This window comes from Glycine soja, chromosome 14 (assembly GCF_004193775.1).
Source record: "Glycine soja cultivar W05 chromosome 14, ASM419377v2, whole genome shotgun sequence".
NCBI classification, from domain to species: domain Eukaryota; kingdom Viridiplantae; phylum Streptophyta; class Magnoliopsida; order Fabales; family Fabaceae; genus Glycine; species Glycine soja.
In genome coordinates this window covers 45869733-45895238 of record NC_041015.1, presented here as the reverse complement: position 1 = coordinate 45895238, position 25506 = coordinate 45869733, and the positions used below count along the sequence as shown (strand labels likewise).

The following is a 25506-nucleotide window of genomic DNA, read 5'->3' as shown; positions in this document are numbered from 1 at the left end:
CGGAACCAACAGATGAGAAATGCTCGTAGATCCAACACTACATATATTTCTCAAACATATTCATTAAAACAAACGACAACATATAATAACCAATGCCAATGACAAAATGTTTTATTAACATTTGAACTAACATGTAATAGAGTGATATCTCCTGCAAGCTACCTTGTCGTGCTCTTTGATGCCTTATTTAAATTATCATACATATGCATAAGTGCAACAGTACCCCAAGCGTAAGTCCCAATTTGGGTCAAGTCACGCAATGTATCCAAGAATATCACGTGCACATATGTGACACTCTTGTTAGCAAAGAGTGTGCATCCAAGCAAATACAAAAAATATGCTCGCATTCCTACAATCTAGTGACATGCCTCGATTTTCATCTGATACAAGTCTCGCAGCCACGATAGTTGAACATAAAAGTCATGACATTGAATCGTCTCAGCTCTCGCCTTTGCAGCGCTGACCTCGAGTAATTCCACCAACATATCGACAATGTTGTCGACATGAAGTTGCTCGAAGCTATGGAACGTCCCTACGATAGGCAAATGTAGCAACGAAGCGACGTCATCCAAGGTGATAGTCACCTCTCCGATGGGCAAATGGAAACTACTAGTTTCCTTATGCCAATGTTCCACAAAAGCAAACATTAGTCCTCAATCGCCCGTATGTAGGGAACATGCGATCGAAGGACTTAGTCTCCTGCCAATCACAAGGCCTTCAATCTCTAGAGCAGGCCTCCTGAACTTAGCCATCTTCCTTTCATGGGAAGATAGCTTCAACTCAGGACGTTCCTGCAAACAATAATATCAATCTTGTAACAAAAAAAAAATAAGTTGTAAACTACGTGTTTTATATTTTTTAAGAATTACATACCTTTCCATTCTACACTCTCAAAGCAATGTGATTTTGAAAATCTCTCAGAACTGATGTGTCATGGGGTCTTTTTGGAAAACCCTCAACATCAATAACACCTTCAACAGGTGGTTGTTGTTGCTCTTCCTTCAATTCCTCTGCAGCCGTCGGAGGATTCTCAACAATACGAGTTTGTTGTCACTGTCTACGGGTAGATGTGGTAGGCCTTCGCCACTGGGTGCATCATTATCATTGTCATTAGCCTCTCTCCTCCCCAGGGATTTTCCTATTGCTCGGCCAAAAGCCCACCAAGACCTCTAGTTCTAACCATTATCTGCACAATAGTTTTTTTAAATATTTTAAATTTTTGTTTCAATCATTTTCTAAAACTGAATAATAATGTTAAAATATTTTGAATTTTTGTTTCAATCATTTTTTAAAACTAACTAACAATGTTAAAATATTTTGAATTTTTGTTTCAATCACTTTTTAAAAATATAAAACAATTTTAACATATTTTAAATTTTGGTTTCAATCATTTTTTTTAAAACTAACTAACAATTTTAACATATTTTAAATTTTGGTTTCAATCATTTTTTTAAAACTAACCAAAATTTTTAACAGATTTTTAATTTTGGTTTCAATCAATTTTTAAAACTAAAAAACAATTTTAACATAATTTAAATTTTGGTTTCAATCATTTTTTAAAACTAACTAATAATTTTAGTATATTTTAAATTTCCCTTTCAATCATTTTTTAAAACTAACATTTTTAAAATATTTTAAATTTTGTTTTCAATCATTTATTGAAAATAACTAACAATTTTAAAATATGGTTTCAATCATTTTTTTAACTAACTAAAAAATTTAAAAAAAAAATTTAATTTTTGATTTCCATCATTTTATAAAAATAACTAACAATTTTAAAATTGTTTAAAATATGGTTTTAATCTTTTTTTTAACTAACTAACAATTTTAAAATATTTTAAGTTTTTGTTTCAATCAATTTTTAAAATTTTTTAAGCTAACTAAAAATTATTTTATTTTTTTATAATTTTTTTCACCAATCTAATTTTTAATCTAATTTTTTTTTATTTCTATACCACTATAAAATAATATCACCAATCAATCCTTATAAAACTATTGCTAATATATAAAAAATTACTAAAACATAACAAGCAACAAATAAATCACAAAATAAATTTAGAATTAATTGTTTTAAAACTATATCAGAAAATAAATTAAAAGTTAAAAAAATCATACAGATTGCCAATTCGTATGACTTTTTCACAAAAAATGGCCATGAATACCGGCATAAACAACACAAACGAAGGGGCAACAATGCACAAACAATCATCATACGGCCAAGAGAATACTTACCTCGAAGGAGAATGAAGAAGACGAAAGGTAGAAGAAACAACAACGAAGGAGCAGAAGCCACCAAGAAGAAGAACTAGGAATGGAGGAGCAGCACCCACGAAGGAAAAAGAAGAAGCACGAACAGAGGGAAACGGCGTGGCCAAGAGGAAGAAGAAAAGTTTTGTTTTTTATAAGCAAAAGGTGAAGGGTAGGGCATTTTAGTCCTTTAACCTTCGTTGTTGGGTGTCCCAGCAAAAACGTTAGGTGCCCAAAGCAATGACCGATAAACAAATGGATTAAAGAAAAACAGAGGATTGTGTTCCAACAAAAGAGTAAACCTTTTTTTTTTAAATTAGGTTTTTGAAAAATCAGTTTCAAAAATATTAAAGTTGAACGTTTCTGAAAATTAGTCTCCGAAATATGTTAAAATTTTACTACTTTTTGAACTCAATTTCATTCAAGAATCTTATTTCTAAAAAAGAAAAAACTAATTTTGGACAGAACAATTATGAAAAAACAAAATGGGGTATATATGATTCCATTATATGCTTTATCGAGATGCACAATAAAATCGTATTTCTATTGTGTATTTTTTAAAACAAAAAAATACACAATGGAAATATGATTCTGTAGTATGTCTTAGTGAGTATCATAATAAAATTGTGATTCTGATATACAATTTTTCCATAAATCATGATGCACAACTAAATCATGTTGTGCAAGGGGTTGCAAAAAAAAAAAATACAACAAAATCAAGATTCTGCTGCTTACTATACAATGGAATTGATATTCCGTTAAACAACAGTTTTCGCACCTCCATGATGCAGTGGATACATGATTCCATTGTATATCGTGGGCGTGAGTAAATTTGGAATTTTTGAATGATGGTAGGGACCAATAACAATTTGGTTGGGACCAATAGCAACCCCCTTGCATCTCTTAATCTCTCCTCTTGGGCCTTCTCGGTTTGGGCCCAAAAACATCCACAATGACGAAGTGCCATCCAAGGACTTAGTACATGTTGAATTCCACCGGTTGATATGTAATTGAGTGAGGACAACATCATGTCTCTCACTAAGCTTTATGGAAGACATGTTGTGCAGTGTGATGCATGGATATTTGCATCAAAATCTGTTTCCTTGAATATTCTTAACTCAACATTTTCATTTTCTCCTCTCTTTTTTCTTCTACAATATGTAAACACAAAACATTGCATGCTAAGGGCTGTACGAGACACACGAAAAAATGTCATGAATTGATGGTATGAGGAGTAAAGTTGCGTGCCTCTACAATGATACACATAGCTTAGAATTGGACTGGACTGGACCTCATTTGCACGGAAAACCCAGGACTAAAAAAAGAGGTAAAAACTTTAACCTAAATCAACCAAGGGGATTGCTATTGACAGTACCCTTTTTTGAGTTTGAAGCAAAAAGACAAAACTGCCTCCTGTGGGAGTTCTTCCCACTCCACCCGCTCCCTTCTCTTTCCCACTTCCTCCAGTTCTCACCCACCCCACCTCACCTCTCTTTCCTCATGCTCTTTTCTCTCATCCGCTCCTTCTCCTTTTTGCTTACATGACTCCTCCTTTTTTTATTCTCCTTTGTCATTTGAAGCTCGCTAGACCAAGGTGAGGGTTTTCTCTGCATCCAATTCTCAAACAGAATTATGATTCCGTTGAGATTTTTACTGCAACGGAATCACGTTTTTGTTGTATGTTTGTATAAGTAACACAACGAAAACACACTTCCGGTAAAGGGTATGGGTGTTTCTTCAACGGTAAATTAAAGAATTAACCAAATATTTTATTGACTAGACTAATTAGAAGTTTTGCTTTTAAGCTATTTTTCAAAATTGCTTTGTCATTTGTGTACGTATTGACTCTTATCAGTATTATATTTGTTGTCATCATTTTATTTACTAAACAAATTTTTAAATGAGGTTTCAGGGTCGGTGTTATGCATCTTTAACTTTTCTTCATGAGAGGATGACATGGTGCATAGCGGGATGACATGATCCAGAAATTACAAGAACAACAAAGTTTTGCAGACTTCCAGGTGAGTTTGAACTATTGGTGCTTTGGTCACTTAGAACCAACTATTGGACCAACATTTTAGATAAAAACAATTATGCCACTTAGGCTTATAATTCCTAAGCCAGTCAAATTTGCTCTCAAATTCCCTCTTAAGATTTAACTGAGCATGTAATCAGATTTCTAGTAATCATTATAGTCTGGGGGACAAGTTTTAACTATCCTAATACTCAACTTGATGCATTAAATTCTATATTTTATCATCTACTAAGTCTTTTTAGATTAATTAATTTAATTGCAAGTGAGTTTAATTATCACTTTTTGATCTAAGTGTGCTTGTCCTGACTTAGGTTAAATGAAGAAGTCAGTCCATTGTTTCCTTTGACGGCTACTCTTACAGCTGGATTCTTAACTTTAGTTGCTTCCCATGGTTTTGATACTACAAGAAATAAATCACAATTTATTGTGCTGCTTATTCACATGGTATCATCTTGATAGTCATCACGTTGTGTTTCCATGTACTTGCATCCCAAAAGTTTAGTACTGATATCTAGTTATTTTGTATTTGAAATTTAGATTTGAGTTATTTGACGAATTGGTTTGCTGTATTTGTGATGTATAAATGCTTACATAACTCTTTGAGCTAAATCTCTCGCTCTCTTTCTCTCTCTCTATGCTTGGACTGAAAATGGATTTGACTGTGCTAAATTACTTACAGAAATTCATGTAAATGAGTGAATCAGGTTTGTGATATATAAAGAATAATAATCACATAGATAGATATCATTTATTCAAAGAAGCGTTATCTATAAATAGATATCGGCAATATACGTACATAGCTCTTCAAAAGCACTATCTTGTAGGGAAAATAAGCACTATCTATAATGAATTTTGGCGTAGTGACTAAAGTGACTAATGGCGCTGATTATCCATAGCCATTATCGAAAAGTTGACACTGATCTTCAGAAATTTTCTTTTCTCCCAGTGGCCACGGTTATTTCCCAGGGTCATGATTGACATGCATGGCTGTGGATATTTACGCGGTGTCAAAAATCTTTTTTTAAAATTGCACAACTTAGTCCCTTTTCACTTTAATTCACTTGATTACCTTGATAATTGGTGTGCATAGTTTCATTTGAATTATATTTAACACAAGAATTATATGCTTTTTCCTTAATTTTTGCCTAGTTTAGTTTCAATTAGTCAGAATTTAGTGTCTTATAGAACTTTAGGCCTCTAAATAAAACTTAAGATTTTTCTTTTAGTTTTGTGCCTTTTGTAGGGTTTTTGGAACACTAAAAGAGAAAGAGGAAGTTGTCACAACAAAGAAGACTTGCTCAGCGAGTTATGCTTGCCTAGCGAGGGAGGTTGTTTTGAAGAGGACACGTGATATCTTAGAAATGAAGGAAGATGGTCTAGATCATTTTCACAGCTTGCCTACTGAGTAGAACAAACTGAAGAGTGACCTTTGGAATTCTCAAAGAAACAAAGGCCTTGAACCCATTATAAGGGGGACACTCCCTTGAGATCAAAGGGAATCAACTTAGGGCACAATGAAGAATGAAGACAGAGAGCACTCTAGGCTTCTTCTTCCTTGTTTCTCATCATTTTCTCTCCTTCCACTCTTGTATTTCTTCATTTTGTAAGACCTCTCATGACAATGAGAGGCTAAATCACTCATTGTTGGAGGCTTGGTGCACTAAACACTATGATGTAATTATCTTTATTATCTATTCAATATTATTTTCAGTTTTATTGCACACTTTCTTTATTATTGTCCTGCTATGGTTTGATTATCCATATGCATGTTTATTGTCCTTGCCATAATAAATGACTATGACATAAAAACTCACATAGAAATCACTATCATAATTGAGTTTGCAAAAATAACTTAAGTCTTATTTATTTAAAACTGAGTTTTCATGCATAAACATACTTCTAGATGTAACCAAACATATCCTCAAAATGAATATACTCTTCAATTTTAATTTGGAACTTCCCCACCAAACACATAATCAAAATGAGTTTTTATGAGAGTATTTAATAGGGTAATTAGCATTTAAAATTTGTCAAAAAAAAATTTAAAATACCATTGTTTTGTGTGAGAAGTGAGCTTTTCTACTTCACAATGATTTTAAAATAAAATGTTAATCATAATACTGTTTTTTCAAACTTTAAAAATTTAAAGGAATAAAAAGAATTTTGAAAGAGTATTAAGGAAGCTATTACACCAAAAAAAAAATGCTAAAGACACACTCTAACACTTTTAGTACAATTAAATAAAATTTAATAAAAACACTAGTTTTGGTAAGTTTCACTTTTCATATAATAATTTTCTCTCTTGATTTAGATATAAAACCTATCAAAATTAGTGATTTTAAATAAATTTTAGTAAATCATGTTAAGTGTTAAAAAATAGTGTAAGAGATAGAGAGTCTCATTAATTAGCATTCCTCTTACACCAAATAATGACATATGTAAACCTATATTAATACCACCTTAAATTTATTTTCTATAGAAAAGTTATTAATGTAGTATTTATACGCATATATTAAAAAAAATTCCAATAATAATAATATATTTAATGTAGCATTTAATATAATTAGACATGACAATGGGGCGGGTCGGGTACGGGTATTGTCTCTCCAATCCCTTACTCCGACTCTTCAACATATTCTCATACCCGTACCCGATATCCGACGGGTTTGAGTTTATTGTCCCATCCCCGTACCCGTCGGGTATTGGGTATCCCCAACCCCGTTTCACACACCATTTAGAAAAATATTTTTTTTCAAAAAAAAATATTAAAAATTTGATTTTAGAAAAAAAATAAATTAATTGTTAAACATTTATTTTTAACTACTTATATATCAATAAATTTATTATAACGTGTGAGTCTACATAAATAGTTAAGAAAATAATATTAAATTATGTAAAAATTCTAAAATAAAATTAACTAGTAATAAAAATTATATGTCTTTTGATTAAATTATGCAAAAATTCTAAAGATTTTAAGTGGCGGGGCGTGTTCGGGTTCGGGGTTGGAACGAGTCTAATAATCCCATACCCGTACCCGACTTTTGGTTATCGGGGAAAACCCGAACCCGAACCCATACCCGGTCAACTCGGGTATTACCCGTGAAAGTCGAGACGGATTCGGGCGGGTACCCACGGGTATAAGTTTTTTTACCATGTCTAAATATAATATTTAATATGTTAGTTATTTAATATTTAATGTAGCATTTAATATAGTATCTGACATACTATTATATGAATTTAATGCGACATTTAATTTAGTATTTGACATATAATATATATTTAATGCATCATTTAATGTAGTATTTACAAAAAAATATATTTAATACAATATTTGTTATAATATTTAATACAGCATTTGATTTATAATATTTTTTATACATTATAAATATTTAAATTTAATAAAATTATTAAACATTATATTTATAAAATACAATATATTTAACAAGCATGTTATAAAATCCTGATACCTATCGATTCTTATGAATAAAAAACATTAACAAGCACTCTTTTGTGTATGGATGGAAACATGGCAGGATGGGTATAAGTAGTAGCCTCTCGTCCCATGTGGATAAATGTTTATTTCGTGTCCACCTTCATATCTATATAGATACTTTTTCAGCGAGTACTCACAAGTTTTATAAATATTTGTGGATATGTGTGGATATACTTAAAAAGAAAAATAACTTAAAAACAATACTCCCTCAGTTTTTAATTATAAGAATCTTTATTTTTTTTTTCCTTTTTTATAAGATTATTTTTTAATTTTTAAATATATTAATTATTTTTGTTCCCACATACTTTAAATTATTCTATCCGAAAAAAATTAATAAAAAACAATTAAATAAATAGAGAGATAAAAAAAAGATAATTTTATAATGACAATATAATTAATTGACAAATTTAATAAAATTAATTACTTTTATGAAGGGTGAATTAATTGAAAGATTCTTATCATTAAAGATAAAGGAAGTATAAAAAACCTACTTGACTAAAAGGAAAATGACGTGACAGAGCAAGAGATTTTTATTTGTAGCAGGTGGCATTGTTTGGTGAAAATATCTCAACTTTTATTTATAAAAGTGATATGGTTTAAAGAACAATATTAAAATCATGCACTCAAGTTGAGTAACAAAATTATAATTGAACTTAGAAGTAAATATAGTATTATTTTATAGTTGAACTAAGAAAAAAAAATATAGCATCATTCATTTTCTATTTGATATGGATTTTACTTGTCGATATTTGCGGGTGCTAATATCTTTGCCATTCCTAATTTTGTGCCTATAAATAAATGTTTCTGCCTTCAAACATTATAGCAAGAATTTAACATCTTAGAAAATTTTGAAATGAATTTATAGATTTAAAGAAGAGTTATGACAAAGAATGAGATGTGGTGATTATGATCATGATTTTGCTGGGTATTTCACAAGCTAATCACAATCATTCATTTGTGAAATTTGGGGAAAACCATGTGTGTGATGGACCCATTTGTCAATTTAGATGCAAGAATAAATGTAAAAAATACCTAGTAATTCCACCTATTCTTTATAATTGAATTAATTATATATTTACTTGTTTTTGTTAATTTACTACATTTGTTAGATGCTGGTGGTCTTGGGGCCGATGTGAGTGTTACAAGAAGTAATGTTTTGATACAAAAATGGTTAAGAACATGCCAGTAAGAGAAATAATACCCATATATCATTGTAATAAATAAATCTTAATCAATGAGTAATATTCATAATTTATCTTTTGTCTAATTATTTTCCTTTGTTTTTCTTAGCTTTCTTAGATATATTAGTGAATATGCTTGCAAATAATATTAATATTAATGAAGATGTTGACTCACCCATAAAGCATTTATGTCACAAGGCTCAATACTTAGAGGGTTGTGGATCGTCTTGGCCTACTCCTCGAAAGAGATCAACTCACCCATAAAGCATTTAAGCCATAAAGGGCTTTTTGCTTAGACAATTGTGGACCCACCCTGCCGACTCATTTGTTGACCAACTCACTCTTGGTCGCGTGTCATAGGTTACAAGTAGCCAAGACCGGAGAGCACCATCGAAGTTGCTTCATTGTATTTTCGACTTCCATTCCCTAAGAAGTCTACATGTACCAACATGTACGAGGCTTATATTGTTGGGATGCATTGACAAGATTAGAGTGGCATCGCATCTTGGCATATTAGATGCACACAATTACCATGCACCCCATACTCTGTAGAAGAGACAACACTAAGCCCACACAATGGCATGGTGATGAGGAACTAATGGAACCAAGACATGTGGACACGATTGTCGGGGGACACCATGCAAAAATAGAGGCGAATTGCATGGTTTACTTCATGTTCATGGTTAGCTTGGTACTAAATAAATAAAACAAAATCAATCATATAAGAAAAAATTAGCTTGGTACTAAATAAAAATCACACACATATATATATATAATATCTCAAATGAGAAGAAATTTAAAATGAGAAATGAGAAGAATTAATTTTAACCATTAGATTATAATTTAGTTTACCTAGCTAAGAGAACCCTCCTTAGATTGGTTTAAAAAAGATCTTTTACATCAGTTATATGACTGATGTTTATATAAACGACTAGGGGTGGGAATAGGTCAGGTCAGACCAGGTTTTAAAGTGCCTGAGTCTAGTCTACGATGAATTTCTGAGGCCTGAGCCTGGCCTATAGCCTATCAAAGGCTTTTATTTTGGCTCGGTCTGGCCTTTTTAAAAACCTAGTCTGGCCTGATAGCCTTTTTAAAAGCCTTCTTCACATTAAATTTTAATATTCATTTGCTATGGAGTAGGAATATAATAAGAAAGTTAAAGGAAAAGGAAACGTTAACAAGAATAAGAAAGCCAATAAAAATAAAATAATTAGGAATATAAAAGGGCACATAACTCACACATAAATTATAATAATTAAAGTCTTACTTGATTATAGAAATGGAAGTTATGGAGCAGTAATATGTAATCAAAGTCTGCTAGTTTAAAAAAAAATTGTACCAAAAAAATAATATAAGTATATATTGGTATCCAAAAAATAATATAAGTATATAAATATATGTATATAGGTCGATCTATTAGGTTTATAAGACTTTTTAATAAGCCTAAGCCTGATTTATTTAATTTAATAGGCTTTTAAAAAAGCCTAAGCCTAACCTTTTAATTAAATAGGTCAGTTCAGGCCAGACTTTATGTAGGTCAAGTCGTAGGTCCCTCTAAGCCGGCCTGACCTATTCCCATCCCTATAAACGACATAGAAAGTCAAATTTTTTGAATTAGTAGTTAACCAACATTAAAAGTTAACCTTTAGATCAATTTTTCAAGTAATCTAACTTAAAAGTTAATTTTTTAAATCAATTCTTTAAGTGATCGATCTAAAAAGTAACTATTTAAATCAATTGAAAAAAAAGAAATGTGTTGTATTAAATAATGAAATTTTAATCTCAATCATCATTTTTTTAATTATAAAATTATTCTTATTTTTCATTTTAAATTTATTTTTATTTGAAACATTATATATATATATATATATACCCGAGCTTTCATTTTCAGAAACAAAGCTTTTCCGTTTTCTCTATTATTAGATCTGAAGCTTTTGTCCATGACCGACACACAATCTTTAAAAAACTTTTGAAATTTGTTTTCATGGCAAGATAACGTGTATAGATTATTTTATTGGCCGCGAGAATCACGTGGTTTATCTACATATTTTTAAGAGGAAAAAACAATTGTAATTTGTCATCAAATCATAGGTAACTTTGTACGATAAATTCGTCTGTTCTAGAAATAAGACGATGGTGTAAGTTTTTAACAAAAATATAAATTCATATTTATAAATTTATGAGATTTTTTTTTAAAATATCTAAATTAAATTTTATCTCACCCTGTATTTTTTCATATATATTTCATTCACTTTCTTTATTCCTTTCCTTCCTGCACATTTTAAAAACTTAACTCACTTTCTATATATTTTATTTACTTTAATTTACTTTTCCTTTTCTAGTCTATTCTATCTTATGCCAAATATATTATTAATATCTTGATCTCATATATCTTTTATCACACAAAGATGGGTGATCGAAGGCAACAGTTTCCAAAGGCTTATACTCCTGTCCTTTCCAGGCGAAAGAGATGAATAAAACTCTTGAATTAAATCAATTTCCATAATCTATTTCTAGCGGAAACACAATTGTGTATCCGTATTTCTATTATTATATTTACACTAACACAGGATAAAAAAGATTGAAATTTATCCACCAATTTTTAAAATGCATCAAACAAACACTATTAAAAAACTGTGTTTTAACAATGGTTATTTAACGCTTTAATGATAATTGACAAATTATCTTTAAAGCTCCATCATGAAAAGAGTTCAATTTTTATGATGGTTATCGAACCATGCTAGGCTATTCGTTTCTACATCGGTTTTGTAAAACGTTTTAGATAGGTTTACTTGTTTAAAAATATTAAAAACATCAGTATTTGACGACAGTTTTCATCCAAAAATTGTCTTAAAATTGTGATATTCTAAGACAGTTTTACCCTAAAATTGTCTTAAAATATTACAATTTTAAGACGATTTTAATTGATAACCAATGTTGATTTTTTTTACATGTTTGTTTTGTTTTTATATCAAACTAAATTAAACCTACAATTTCAGTCATGCAAACCCAAATAGATGATTGTTATAAAATATTATAAAATTAATTTTGATAATAAATTTCGACTAAGCAAAACCAATAGTAACTAAAGAAAAGTTATGAATTAATCAATAGTTATAAAATATTATAAAATTAATTTTGGTAATGAATTTTGACTAAGCAAAACCAATTAGTAACTAAAGAAAAATTATGAATTAAATATATAGGTTTCTAAACCTGCAAGCATTCACAAGTCCATTAAATTTACATGTAGAAACATATCATAAACAAGTGAACAAGTGTTATTTATTGAATTCAACAATAACTTACAATGTGAAAGTTGTGAATGATATGATAAAATTTCCACTTACATAGAAAGCAATGACAATTCCAAGAGAGTCAACCTCCACAAGCTTGAGCTGGATGGTCACTTTCCAAAACATATATTTGCTATAAGATCCAAATCCAACAATTGCAGTGTTCAAAAAAAGGTCACATGTTTAGCTAAAAAATAACAAATTTTGCAGGACTATTAAATGAACTAATAAGAATTAGATTTTACAAAAAAAAAGGTGTAAAATTAGACATAACAAGCTATTAACAAATAACATTACTAAAAATGCCACACCAAAATATAACCTTTCAATGTTGTACCGTACATAGTAACACCATATTTAGGTCCTATTTGGATAAATTTTTCTATAAATACAATTTTCAAGGCAAAAATACATCACAAGAATCCAGTTTCAGCAAAATCCTGAATTATGCAATAATCACCTCTGTAATCTTATTATTTTATAAAACATTAAACAATATCATAAATTAAATTATCAAAAGCTCATATCCTCTAAGTCTAATCTAGAGAACCAACAACGGTCAATGACAAACGACCCTTATATTACACCGATAGATTAAGAATTGAAGTAGTGTATTACCGGATCTAATTTTTGCACAAAACTTACCGTAGTATGATCATGATAAACATAAGAGAAAACAATTTTGGATTTTACATTGTCATCCAATTACAAATATGCATGTAGAGTAAGTTTGGAATAAGTGATGAGTGAATATTAGAATAGAAAAATAATAGTCTATATTAAAAATATTTATTCAAGGAGATAATACAAGATATGTCCATGAACTTGGAACAATGAAGACAATACAAAGCAATATTCATGAACTTGTATGGGCATAGAATGCAGCAAACAAGTACTAATTCAAAACTTACTGATCCATGCCATTCATCACGATACAATATTACTAGCACCCTGATTTTCAACTTTAATTTTTACTTGCTCTTGTTCCTGTTTTGATTGACTGGATGAGCTCAGTGTAGATTGCCTATAGTTACTTTTTACCCCAGAACTTCCTTTTACAATGATCTCTATCTCTTTGTTGGAAGCTTCTAGTACTACAACTGAATCTTTACTGAGCCTGGGGTATTCATGTAATGATGCTTTAGTGGTTGGGTGAAGATCCTTAGAAACACCTTCATATACTGGAGTAAAATTTAATAAACCTAGGATCGCACATTCCTTGTCATTCCCTTTCAAGCCAAAGGTACCCACCTGGTAAAATTATTTTAGCTCCATTATAAATAAGATTGAAATGATATGCAACTGGGTGACCAAGAATATGTCAAAATTCAATGCTACATAGATTCTTAACTTGAAATAGGAATAGTTCAATACAATAGGAAGACCAAATTTCCAGGTATATATAAAGCACAACACACCTATATATAAAGCACGATACACTTTCACGGTAGTCCTCCTATTTTTTTGTTTCGCATGATGGGTGACGAGTTTGGATTACACACTCTAGACCTCATCTTGATTAAAAAAAAACTCGTGTATATATATATATATATATATATATATATATATATATATATGCATGTATGTGTGTGTGTGTGCAAGTTAGCTTGCCCAATGCCCAAAACTTGTAGGGTCCTACAAGTTAGTGAGCAAACTAACGATCCTAACAAATCAATAAAGAGTTGGGTCTTCCTGACAAATTACTGCCTTTAGGGGTAGGCATGGATTTAACATCACTTATATTTACCTTACTCAATTTTTTTATATATATTTGGAATTAGAAATATGTATTCCCCAATATGTTGTGGTCACTTCAATGCCATGGAAGTAGTGGAGCTAAGTGTAGAAAGGACTTTGAGGGAAGAATTATCATTTGGGCCTAAAATTATCATTTCTCCTACTATAAATGCGATTCTTTGTTCACCACTTTCCACATTATACAAAGTGTTCTTGATCAAGTATTCTTCCACCAACATCCCAATCCCTCCTCCATAACCATATTGAAGAATAAGATAAATACAACAAAACCTAGAGATGGTATAATTAAAACTTCACTCCATAATTTTCACTTTTCTTTCTTTTACTCTTTATTATTATCTTAGTTTTTAGTATAGCACTACTTTCATTAGTTGGTTTTAACACCACTGAGAAAACTGCTATAGTAAGAAGCACATGTGCAGGTATGGGAAGGGTATGTAGATTGGAGGAATAGGCCAGCCATAAAAGGACGTCATGGTGGCATGCTTGCTGCCTCCTTTGTTTTGGGTAAGTACTATCTGACCAAACTTTTCTTGTTTCTCTGAGTTGTTGATCACAATGTTATGACATATATATAGGTAATTGGAAACCAAGAAATCTTTTAGCTACATATAATTCTTTTAACTATATTTTTTATCTTTCACAAAATTAATTACTAGATTATTTTTGGTATGCATGCATAACATGTTTCTAATTTTCCCCACATGGCAAATTAATCACAGCCGCTGAGGTATTGGAGAACCTTGCATTTCTTGCCAATGCAAGCAACCTTGTTTTATATCTGTCCAAGTTTATGCACTTTTCACCATCCATATATGCCAACATTGTCACTAACTTCATGGGAACTACCTTCCTCCTTGATATTCTTGGTGGATTTCTAGCTGATGCGTTTATCACCACTTACTCCCTCTATCTCATAAGTGCCAAAATAGAATTCAAGGTAAGTTACCATCATAGTTAAGCTTCTATCTTTCCCTTTAAGTGTCAAAGTTAGTATACTTTGCAGGAAAAAGCTTAAACACTTCCACATTAATCGAAATAAGTGCTTGAATAACACTCACGTGTCAATAATAAAAAGTGAAAAAAGAAAAGAGAAGCTAAATTTAGGGTGAAAAATAAAACCAACCAGGGTAATAGTTTTCTGTTTTGTAAGAAGTTTTCATCCATAATTATGAGTTTAATACCAATATCAATCATTTGGTAAAGAACAATTAAAGGGGATGAAATTGCTAATAAACTAACTTGATGCGTCGAATCTACACTCCACTTTGAGCTATCTCCCCTAGTAATGCACTAGCAATCCCCACACCATTATCATTTGGAGGCATCAAGTCTCTTCTCGCATCATCTGCAAGGCCACAAGTATCGTTATCCCTTACTTGAGAAACAACAGTGTCTATAAAAATGAAACAACCAGACGTAGTTTCCACAACCAGTGAAATCCCATATCCAGGAGAGTTGCAACAACAAATGACGAATAAAAGGAATTACATTGTAATACAATACAATATGGCTTCACTTTTCTACCAACTATAATTCCAAAATTCAAATTTAAATATTCAACATTTTCCACTGAATGAAAGGAATCATACTTACTTTCCAGCCTCAAGACCTGATCTGTGATCAGAGAAAATGTGCACATAAGAAACTAGCGGATTTATGATTCCACGAGCAGCTTTAATCATGCCATATTCAAACTGAACATACATTCTTGTTGAAAAAGAAGTTCCCCTAATTTTCCTCACAAAACCCTCATCATTCCAACTAACTGCCTGTTAGAAAGAACATACATATATAAGGCATTAAAAAAAATTCAATTAACCATCAAATCAAATTATCAAAAATTCATAAACTTACCGTTAGACTCTGAACAACAGGAACAAACAAAAGAACTTCACTACCACCATTGGGAGGTAATCCATGACTCTCTACTTTAATCTCCAAGCCTTCAGATGGAACTCCAAAGCGCTTTAATATAGGTAAAGTTGTTGACTTGAAGGTATCAACAGATGGATCTTTAGAATCATTTGTAATTCCTGTGCAAATAGTTTTTTTAGATTTAAAATTTAAACCACCACAATATCTTCGTTTTTCTATATAAATAGGAAGTAGAAAACAATTACTATTATACCTTTGAGCCTGATAGTAAGGGGCTGTTTGGCAAACAAACACAACATAATGCGTGGCTCCAAAAAATAACCAATGGACCATGAGACGCCACAATCGTGTGCACTGTGTTGTCTGCCACCCATGATAGTTCCCGGTTTGTACTTTAATTTGGTACCTGGCCAACCCAAACAAAATGAATAATCAAACGGTAGTTGGTTCGAATCCCCTCGCTAACATTCTAATATAAAACTGAGTAACAAGAAACATAAGATTTGGAGATAAAATTGATTAATAATTAAGAAAATGGTTACTGGTTTCGTTGATTTTGACGTGGCAATCGTCGCAGACGGTTTCGAAGAGTCAGAGGAGAGAAATGTCATGTTTGTGGAGGCCGGGCCATGTCTCATCGGCGTGAATGTCCTCGATGAGAATGGGAGTGGAGGAGAGAGTAGAGAGAAGGAGTTGACTGAAGCTCTGGCTTCCCTTTAGCCTCTTGTAAGTCATTTTCCCCATTTTGTGTCAGCAGAGCTGGGAAGCTGCTGTAGATGGTGGAAGTCAGGGTGGTGGCGGTGGTGGTCGCCCTGCGCGAAGATCATGGTTTTGGCTCAGAGAGGTGCGGCAAGAAAGAACTCGCGCAACGTTTTGGGAACCCTATAGCTACGAATACAAAAAAAAAACCTATTAAAAAAAAAGAATATAAATAAAGTGGGAGCTATATATTAAAACAAGAGAAAAACATTCTAAAACGGTTTTGTGAAAATCGTCTTAGAACGTCTTCGTTGAAAAACCCGTATTTACAAAAGTGTCACCGCCTTATATACTAAGACGGTTCTTGATGAACCGTTGTCGTTTAGCTGTTGTAAAAAATGCTTTTTCTAGTAGTGATTTTAAAAATAGAAAAATCTATAACAATTTATAATATATATATATATATATATATATATATATATATATATATATATAAGTAGAAATGTAAGAGTTAACATGTAACTTCACTTGGATGATTTTCTCCTAATAACCTTATGATTGTACACTTCCCTCAATTTGCACATGATATTTTCTCAAGATGAAGCTATGCGCAACATTCCTTTCATCACATCCCATCCACACCTATCACTATGATAAGAGAAATCTCATGGTATGACACAATTGCACAAATAAAGTATCAATATTAGTAGTCGAAGAACTCCACCTATTGCTATAGATAAAGAAGAATCATGGTACATATGTAGAGAAAGAGCAACCCCTGAATGTTGAACCCTTTTCTCGATCAATCAAACTATATTATCTACACATAGAAAAAACATAACATTAGTAGCTAATGATATGTACCCATGCACAAACCAACTCCCCTTGCCTCCTCTGATGAGTCACATATCTTGATTTCCTAAAGAAGATCTTAATTAAAGCTGTAAAGAGGCATAATACTAACTAGCTAATGGTCTTCATCCAACTGGGAAATGCAGAAGCGAGATACATGAGAATTGCATAATTGCAAAAAAACAAAAACAAAATTATTCCTAAAATATGAAATTAAAAAGAAAAAAAAAGAATATCCATCATAGAAGGTAAATCAGGCCAAAAGAAGAGACAAAATTGGAAAAGTGAATTAGAGAGAAAAGTAAAACAATGCAAATAAATAATTTGATTGAAGCATAAAGTAATTCCTTCACGCATGTAAAAACTGCACAAACCCATTGTTTATCTGGATGTTTTCACGGGAAGAAAATGGGAAGAATGGGAGGTTAAAATAAAAGGAAGATAGAAATAAAGTGGTTGAATGCAAAATGGGAATGTGGAGTGGAGGGTTACGTTGTGTAGTTAAAGGCTAAAAGGGCTGAAAAAACTAATAACTTCCGTTGGTAGCACTACTAGAAAAAGCTGATTTAACATCGGCGGATTAACATCGGTTTTGTCAAAAACCGATGTTAACGTAAACGCGGTGGCATAATTGTAAATAATGTGTATTTCTTAACATCGATTTTATGAAAACCAATGTTAACGAAACGACTCTAACATCAGTTTTTAAGAAAACTGATGTTAACGAAGCGACGTTAACATCGGTTTTAAATAACCGATGTTAACGTTGCTTCGTTAACATCGGTTTTCAGAAAACCGATGTTAACATATCATCAGTTAACATCGGTTTTTTGAATTAAACCGATGTTAACGTTGACATCAATTTGTTAACATCGGTGTTTTATTGAAAACCGATGTTAAACATACATTTTAAATTATATTAGACGCGACCTATTTCGCTCGCGCTCCCTTCTTCTCCGTTTACCCTCTCGCGCTTTCTTCTTCTTTGTGTACCCTTTCGCGCTCTCTTCTCCATTGCACTGTTAACATCAAAGGTTGTTGTTCTCCATTGCACTGAAGACCGTGACAAGTACGCTTCGTCTACCTGTGTTGTTCTATTGAATTGAAGACCGTGACTGTGCTAGGTCTGTTTCTGGAACTCGTGGTTAAGCTAAGGACCTTTTTTTGGTTTTTGGTGCAAGGATTGGCGAAGTGGTGGTCACCTGAGGTACATTTGACTGGTAGTACGTGGTCCTTGTGGTTAGCTGAGGTACATTTCACCTGAGGTACAATCTCGCCGGCATTGTCACTGTTGTGTTTGAGGTAAGCTTCATGTCTTCATTGTAAGTTTGTGCTTCCGCGTACGTGGTGTTTGTGCTCTTTGTTCTTATAGATTGTTAGTTAGTTTCTTAGTTAGTTACTACTACTAGCTAGGATTTGGAATGCAGGTAGTGTTGCTTGGAAAGCTGTGTAAAAATATTGCCTTATTTTGTTGAGTTGTTGCTTGGAAGCATCTACTTTCTTCCTTCACTGTTGTTGTGTAGTCGTTTCTTTCATGCTCTAGTTTTTGTTTCCATGCTTCATATCTTATAGCTTTTTGGGATAGTGGTTGTTCAAGTTGTTTGGCCTTATTGTTCATAGCCTTCTGGCTGATGTTTAACTTATACCTGATGTTTTTAATATCCCCATTGATTCGTAGTATTTGGTGGGATAGGAGCTTGAAGGAACAGAATTTGGTGTGATTGATTGAGGGTCAACTATCCAATGCATGTTTTTTTATATTTAATTATGTATTTTACCAAAAAGATATAGTTTTATTTTGTATTTTCTTGATTTCCTTCTAGATTTTTTTTTCTTGAACTAGTCTTCTAAAGCATAACTACTAGTTTTTTTGCAATCACATTAACCCTTGAGCTGTATTTGTCTTCTTCTTAGATTAAGCTTGGTTGGCAGTTTGTCTTTAACCAATCTCCATGCAAAGATATCTGCTTTTGCTGGGATTTGTAATTTCCATAACTCCGTAAACACTCCATCACTATTTTCCTCAGTTGCTTCTCCTTGCATCAAAAGGTATGCGCTCCTTGTTGTGTACTATCCATTAGGTTCTGCTCTCCGTTTCCAGCAATCTACTGAATGTGGATGAATATGAATCTTTGTTGTATCTTCTAAAAATCTGGTAGCTGCCTCAATTTCACAATCAAATAAAGGCCTTCTCCATCGAAAATTCCATTCCCATGATGTAGCTATTATTTTATACATGCAGTATTTGAATACCTAAATAGGATTAAGAAAAATAGAAAACTTAACAGAAATGTTCTAGAAATGATTACTTTATAAGCATAAGGTGTGTACGATGAATAAATCAAAACCAGCTCTAGCAGCATTTCAACATCATGTGTATCATGCGTTGATGACTTTTTTTTTTTTGCACAGCAAAATCTGATAATATTATAAATGATTCAGTACTAGCATGTTGTTGAATAATCTCCAAGAAAAAGCACTTTCTCTTGGGGGAATTTTCAGGCTCCAGATGATCTTGGAAGCCCTGTCCTCATTAGCATTATTATGAGCCTCCTGCAACACTTTGTAGGCAGACTTTGTGGAATACAGACCATTAGGGTCAGCCTTCCAACAAAGGAAATCCCTGCTGGATTGATGGATGTGTCCGGACTCAATCTCTGCCAGAAAAGCAGCTACCATGTCAATTTCATGGTAAAAAAAATTCCTTCTCCAAATTAGCTTCCATTCCCATCTATCCTCCACGAAATCCCTCATGGAATTGATTGAAGAGGTCTGCTGATTGCTTATTAAATACAAAGTAAGATATTTTTCTTGAAGATTTAAATTATCCCCCAGCCACTTGTCCTTCCACAAACTGATTTTGGTACCACAGCCCACCCTCCACTTGAGGTTATCGATAAAGCAATTGTTGTGCTACTGCTGGAAGACAGCCTTTAAGTCTTGCCACCATTGAGATGAGAATTTACTCTTTCCATCAAAGATCAGCTCCTTCCACCCGCCATATTTGGAGAGTAAAATTCTAACCCAAGGTTGGTTCTGATTATTAGCCAGCTCCCACCCCCATTTGCCAAGTAAAGCCTCATTAAAATTAGATAAATCTTTAATCCCTAGGCCCCCTTTGTTTTTAGGAAGGCAAACTGTGTCCCACTTCACCCAAGGAATCTTGCTGGCCTCTTGATGACCTCCCCAAAGAAAGTTTCTCTCAATGGAAACAATGTTGTGCCACCACTTTTTTGGGAATCTTAAAAAAAGATAGTAAATAGATAGGTAAGGCTGATAAAATTGAATTAATGAGAGTGATTCTGCCCCCCATAGATATGCTTCTTTGCTTCCATTTTGCAAGTTTGGCTTAAAACTTCCTTATAATAGGCTGCCACACAATCCAGCTCTTAGAAGACACCCTTATTGGAATTCCAAGGTAAGAAAAAGGAAAATCCATATGACTGCAATTGAGGAATTGAGCTGCATCCCTACACCAACTTCCAGATTTTCCCAGACAACCAAAATGGCTATTAGAAAAATTTATCTTGAGGCCAGAAGCCTTTTCAAAACACCTCAGAATACATTTTAAGGTTCTAACATTATGCTGAGTGGCATCTCCAAAAAACAGACATCCATTAATTAAAATGGATATGGTTGCAGTGGACAGGAAACCATTAATCCATTTCCTCCATCTTTCACAAAAGCCCATCCTCATCAAAACGTAGTCAAGAAAACCCCAAGAAACCGAATCATACGCCTTTTCAAAATCTGCTTTGAAGACCATGCAAGGTTTATTTCTAGCCTTAGCCTCAGCTATAACCTCATTGGCAATCAAAACACCATGAAGAATGTGCCTCCCCTTCATAAGAGTCGTTTGTCTTTCATCTATAAGATGAGGTAACACAAGGGCTAGCCTCTTGGCCAGAACTTTAGCCACGATTTTATAGACACACCCTATAAGGGAGATGGGTCTATAATCATTGAAAGATTGATGGTCATTAAGCTTTGGGATGAAGGCTATGAATGAAGCATTGGTTCCTTTGGGGAAGGAGCCATTGATGTAAAATTCATCCATGAACCTGATGAAATCTGGTTTCAAAATCTCACAAAAATGGTTAATGAAATTGAAATTTAATCCATCCGGGCCAAGACTTTTGTCCCCCCCACAATCCCAAACTGCTGATTTGATCTCCAATTCAGAAAATCTAGACACAAGGCTTTCTTTATCTCTTAGGTCAAGAGAAGAAAATTGGACACCATCCAAGGTTGGTCTACTACAACATTCCTCCGAAAATCTGTCCTTGAAGTAGAGGATAGCTGCATTTTTAACACTGCAAGGTTCATGCACCCACACACCATCTATGGAGATACCTTGAATAGCATTTTTTTCTTCTTCTATGGTTGATCAATCTATGGAAATAGGTAGAGTTGTTGTCCCCTTCTTTTAACCACTTTACTCTAGCCTTTTGTCTCAACATAGATCCATATGCATAAGTTGTATCCCACAATTGGACTTGAAGGGATTTCTTAAGGATCACTTCCTCTTGAGATAGAGCTCTATCATTTAAGCCAGCCTCCAAAGCATTCAGCTCCATTTTAATATTCTGGACTTTTCTAGCATTAGCTTCACCATTTGAAAAACTCCAATGCTTTATACACTATTTAAGGAATTTTATTTTGTGATTCAGAACAAAACCTCCCCATCCAGGAGGGTGATAAATTCCCCATTGCTGCTCCACTAGTTGTTGGAACCCCTTGTCCTTCAACCACCAGTCCATAACCTTGAAAGGTTTTGGCCGCCAATCAATGGTCTTTGACTTCAAGAGGATAGGGCAGTGATCAGAGTAGTCCCTGTCCAGCACAAACTGAGTGGAACCTGGCCATTGCACCAACCACTCATCAGATAAAAGGAACCTATCCAATCTACTCATAGCACTGCCATTAAGTCTACACCAAGTGAATCTTCTCCCAACAGACCTAACCTCCTCTAAAGCCATATATGAAATCCAAGAATTGAATTCAGAGATGCTAGGGTCAGGACCCACTGACTGAGCTGAACTCACTCTCTCATCTTGGTGCCTTATAGAGTTGAAGTCACCTAAAACACACCAAAGGCCTTCTTGAGAAGATGTCTTCAACTGCAGAATCTCATCCCATTGCTGTCTCTTCCCTTGGAGATCACAGGGAGCATAAACATTAATTATGGAGACCCTCTTATTCTCTTTAATCCACATCCCTTCCAACAAAATAAATCCTCTCCCCACTACCTTTCTATCAACTGAAAAAGAATCATTATTCCATATGCAAAGGAGGCCACCAGCACCATTAATTGAAGGGGCACATTCCGAAGAAGCATTATAGTTAGCCCATAAATACTGACATAACCTTCTATCAATAGATTCCATTTTTGTCTCTTGGATCAGCCCTCCAGAGGAGAAGATCCCTACTTGAAGGTTGGATCTGATTTAATTTCCACTTCAGCGAATCTAGCAACAAGGCTTTCCTTCTCTCCTTGGCCAAGGGAAGGAAACTGAACCCCATCTAGGGTTGGCCTATTGGGGTTCTGCTATGAGAATCTATCTTTGAAATGATTTAAGACTGCAATCTTAACACTGCTAGGCTCGTGGACCCACACACCCTCAATGATCAGACCTTGAAAAGCATTGACCCTCCTTCTATGATTGATCAATCGGTGGAAATAAGTTGAGTTTCTATCTCCTTCTCTTAACCACTTCACTCTGGATTTCTCCAAGAAAGGGTCTTCAACCTAAGTTCCATCAATCAGCAATCCCCTTAAAGCATTTCTCCTCCCGCTGTAATTGATTAGTTTATGGAAATACAAGTTGTTGTTGTCCCCCTCTTTAATCCATTTTTTAGTTAGTGTTAGCTCTGCTTATTTCTGAATGTGAAGAATACAGTACACAACGTTTAAGCAAGAAAAAGCCAAATTAAGTAGGAGCAAATTAAAGACTTTCGAATTAAAGGATATGGCTGTAAAGTTTGGCTTTCCAAAATGAAATTAGTCCAGATACAGTGCCCGAATTAGAGGAAAAATCACTGATTGGAAAAGAGCTTTATATGCCTCAAAAAATAATTAACTTGCATAAAAGACCATTACCAATTGGATATGTACTTAAATTGTGGAGTTTGTAGAGAAGACCGAGTTATCTTCATTGTAACTAATCATAAAACTAAACAGAACAATTACAAAAAAATTGAAAATTCAGTGTGCAACTGTAGGTTTCTCAAGCAAATGACACAACTCCCACTAATAGAAGTGATCGTTACACATTTACACACACATGCAGTATTTGAACCAATGCTGAGAAAGTAAAGATAATACAATTATTTGCTTGATTTTGCTATCCTATACTATTAGAAAATCCTGCTCTGATATTGGATGACCATTGGTTGAAATGAATACCAAAATCCTTCTCCAAATGTGTGAGCCATGTCCATAACAAGAAAATTGCATCATCTAATATTCTGTTAGCGTTGAAACTCCCATTGGAGAATATGATGTCATTTCTTTGCTTCGAAATGGTCCAAGTCAATGCAACTCCCTGCTGATACATAAAACTTTTTAGACTATCATGTCATTTCTTGTCTTCAATATCATTTAGCTTCTGCTCCTCCTCACTGCTGATTTTATTTTTCAGAACAAATTAATTCAGTGTTATGTATGACATGGACTATGTTTTTTTTTCCAGGTTATCATATACTACTTGTAATTGACATTGTTGTTGAAGGTCGTTCGGGTTATAGCAACTCCAGGTACGTACGTAGGAACTAGTATGTATATACTGCTCTTTCATTTAAAATATTATATACTGGTGTTTGCTTTAAAATGTTATATACTGGTGTTTCATGTAAAATGTTGCATACTGGTTTCAATGAATGAGGAATTGAGTCCCTTAGGAAATGAAGCATTCACATGAAATTCTGCAACAAACCTTAGAAACTCAGGTTTCAGCTCCTTCCAAAAATGCTTATTAAACACTTTTTTTTATTAGCAAAGATAAATATATTATATTGAAATAAAGTACCAGAGGTACTAATTACAAAGGTATGGACTATTATATGTAGTACATAAGTAGTCAAATAGGTCTACTTGTGTGGTGTACAAGTATTGCTGAATTATGTGCACTCCCTCTACATAAACAAAAAACCTTGTCTAATATTGCTTGACCACTGATTATAGTGGACTGTGAAGTCTTTCTCAAATTGTCTAAGCCAAGTCCAAACTATAAAGATAGCATCTTCAAAAAGCCGATTAGTATCAAATTCTGCATTTGCAAACAAAATTCTGTTTCTAAGCTTCCATATAGACCATGTTACTGCCAACCACCAATACCTCCATCGCTTAGCCCTTAATCCTTCGATCTGGATAGAGCTATGCTGCATGAAGTGCTGTTTCGGGCTGAAAGGGAAAGTGCCTTTGATATTCATCCATGACATCGATTCCCACCAAATTGGTTGGATTTTGATGCAATGAATAAATAGGTGAGATTCATCTTCCATAGCTCCACTGTAGAAAGGGCAAAGCATATTGTTGATCTGCATGTGCCTTTTGCGCAGATTCTCTTTTGTGGGCAATCTGCCCCTGCATAATCTCCAAGTGAATACCGCAATTTTGCTAGGTATCTTTGTCTTCCATAGTTCCATACTCCAATCCTCCTTCTGACCACCAACAATTTCCTCCCATATCAGATTGTAAGCGCTGGGAGTTGAGTAATTCCCTGATGGATCTCCTAGCCACTCCCAAATGTCAGTTTGCTGTTGCTGTATGCTTTGTCCTTCTACCTCCCTAAGAAAATTGATGGTTGTATCAATTTCATTGTCAAAAAGCAGTCTTCTCCATGAAAATTTCCATTCCCAGCCCTTGTCATTGTGAATTCCCATCTGCCTAATGGTGTGATTCTGCTGTGAGGATATGATAAACAGCCTGGGGTACCTTTTTGCTAGTGATTCATGTTGATTAATCCATTTGTCTTTCCAGAATCTAATTTTCTCTCTATCCCCCACCTTCCACCTCATGTTATTTTGAATAACCACTCCCTGTTGTAATTAAATCTTATCTCCTAT

The 25506-nt window shown here is 33.5% G+C and overlaps 1 protein-coding gene, 1 long non-coding RNA gene and 1 pseudogene across 3 annotated transcripts; 1 reads left to right on the top strand and 2 right to left on the bottom strand.

The window, feature by feature from the left end:
- Positions 1-3660: 3660 nt before the first annotated feature.
- Positions 3661-6003, top strand: LOC114383077. 2 transcript variants are annotated; one of them, XR_003660395.1, is made up of 4 exons: positions 3661-3841; positions 4160-4268; positions 4594-4726; positions 5509-6003. It is a non-coding gene; the product is annotated as an uncharacterized LOC114383077 (long non-coding RNA). The 2 variants fall into 2 exon arrangements; XR_003660396.1 differs by lacking the exon at positions 4594-4726 and having other exon boundaries at positions 3667-3841.
- Positions 6004-12166: 6163 nt separating this feature from the next.
- On the bottom strand, positions 12167-16632 carry LOC114384135 (annotated as a pseudogene).
- Positions 16633-24573: 7941 nt separating this feature from the next.
- On the bottom strand, positions 24574-25458 carry LOC114384134. The gene has a single exon (XM_028343798.1). It carries the CDS (start codon positions 25456-25458, stop codon positions 24574-24576), a length of 885 nt encoding a protein of 294 aa, XP_028199599.1.
- Between the last annotated feature and the right edge of the window lie 48 nt (positions 25459-25506).

Bases quoted from the DNA above. Each gene is read 5' to 3' on its own strand.
- LOC114384134 (XM_028343798.1), bottom strand. From the start codon at position 25,458: ATGAGGTGGAAGGTGGGGGATAGAGAGAAAATTAGATTCTGGAAAGAC.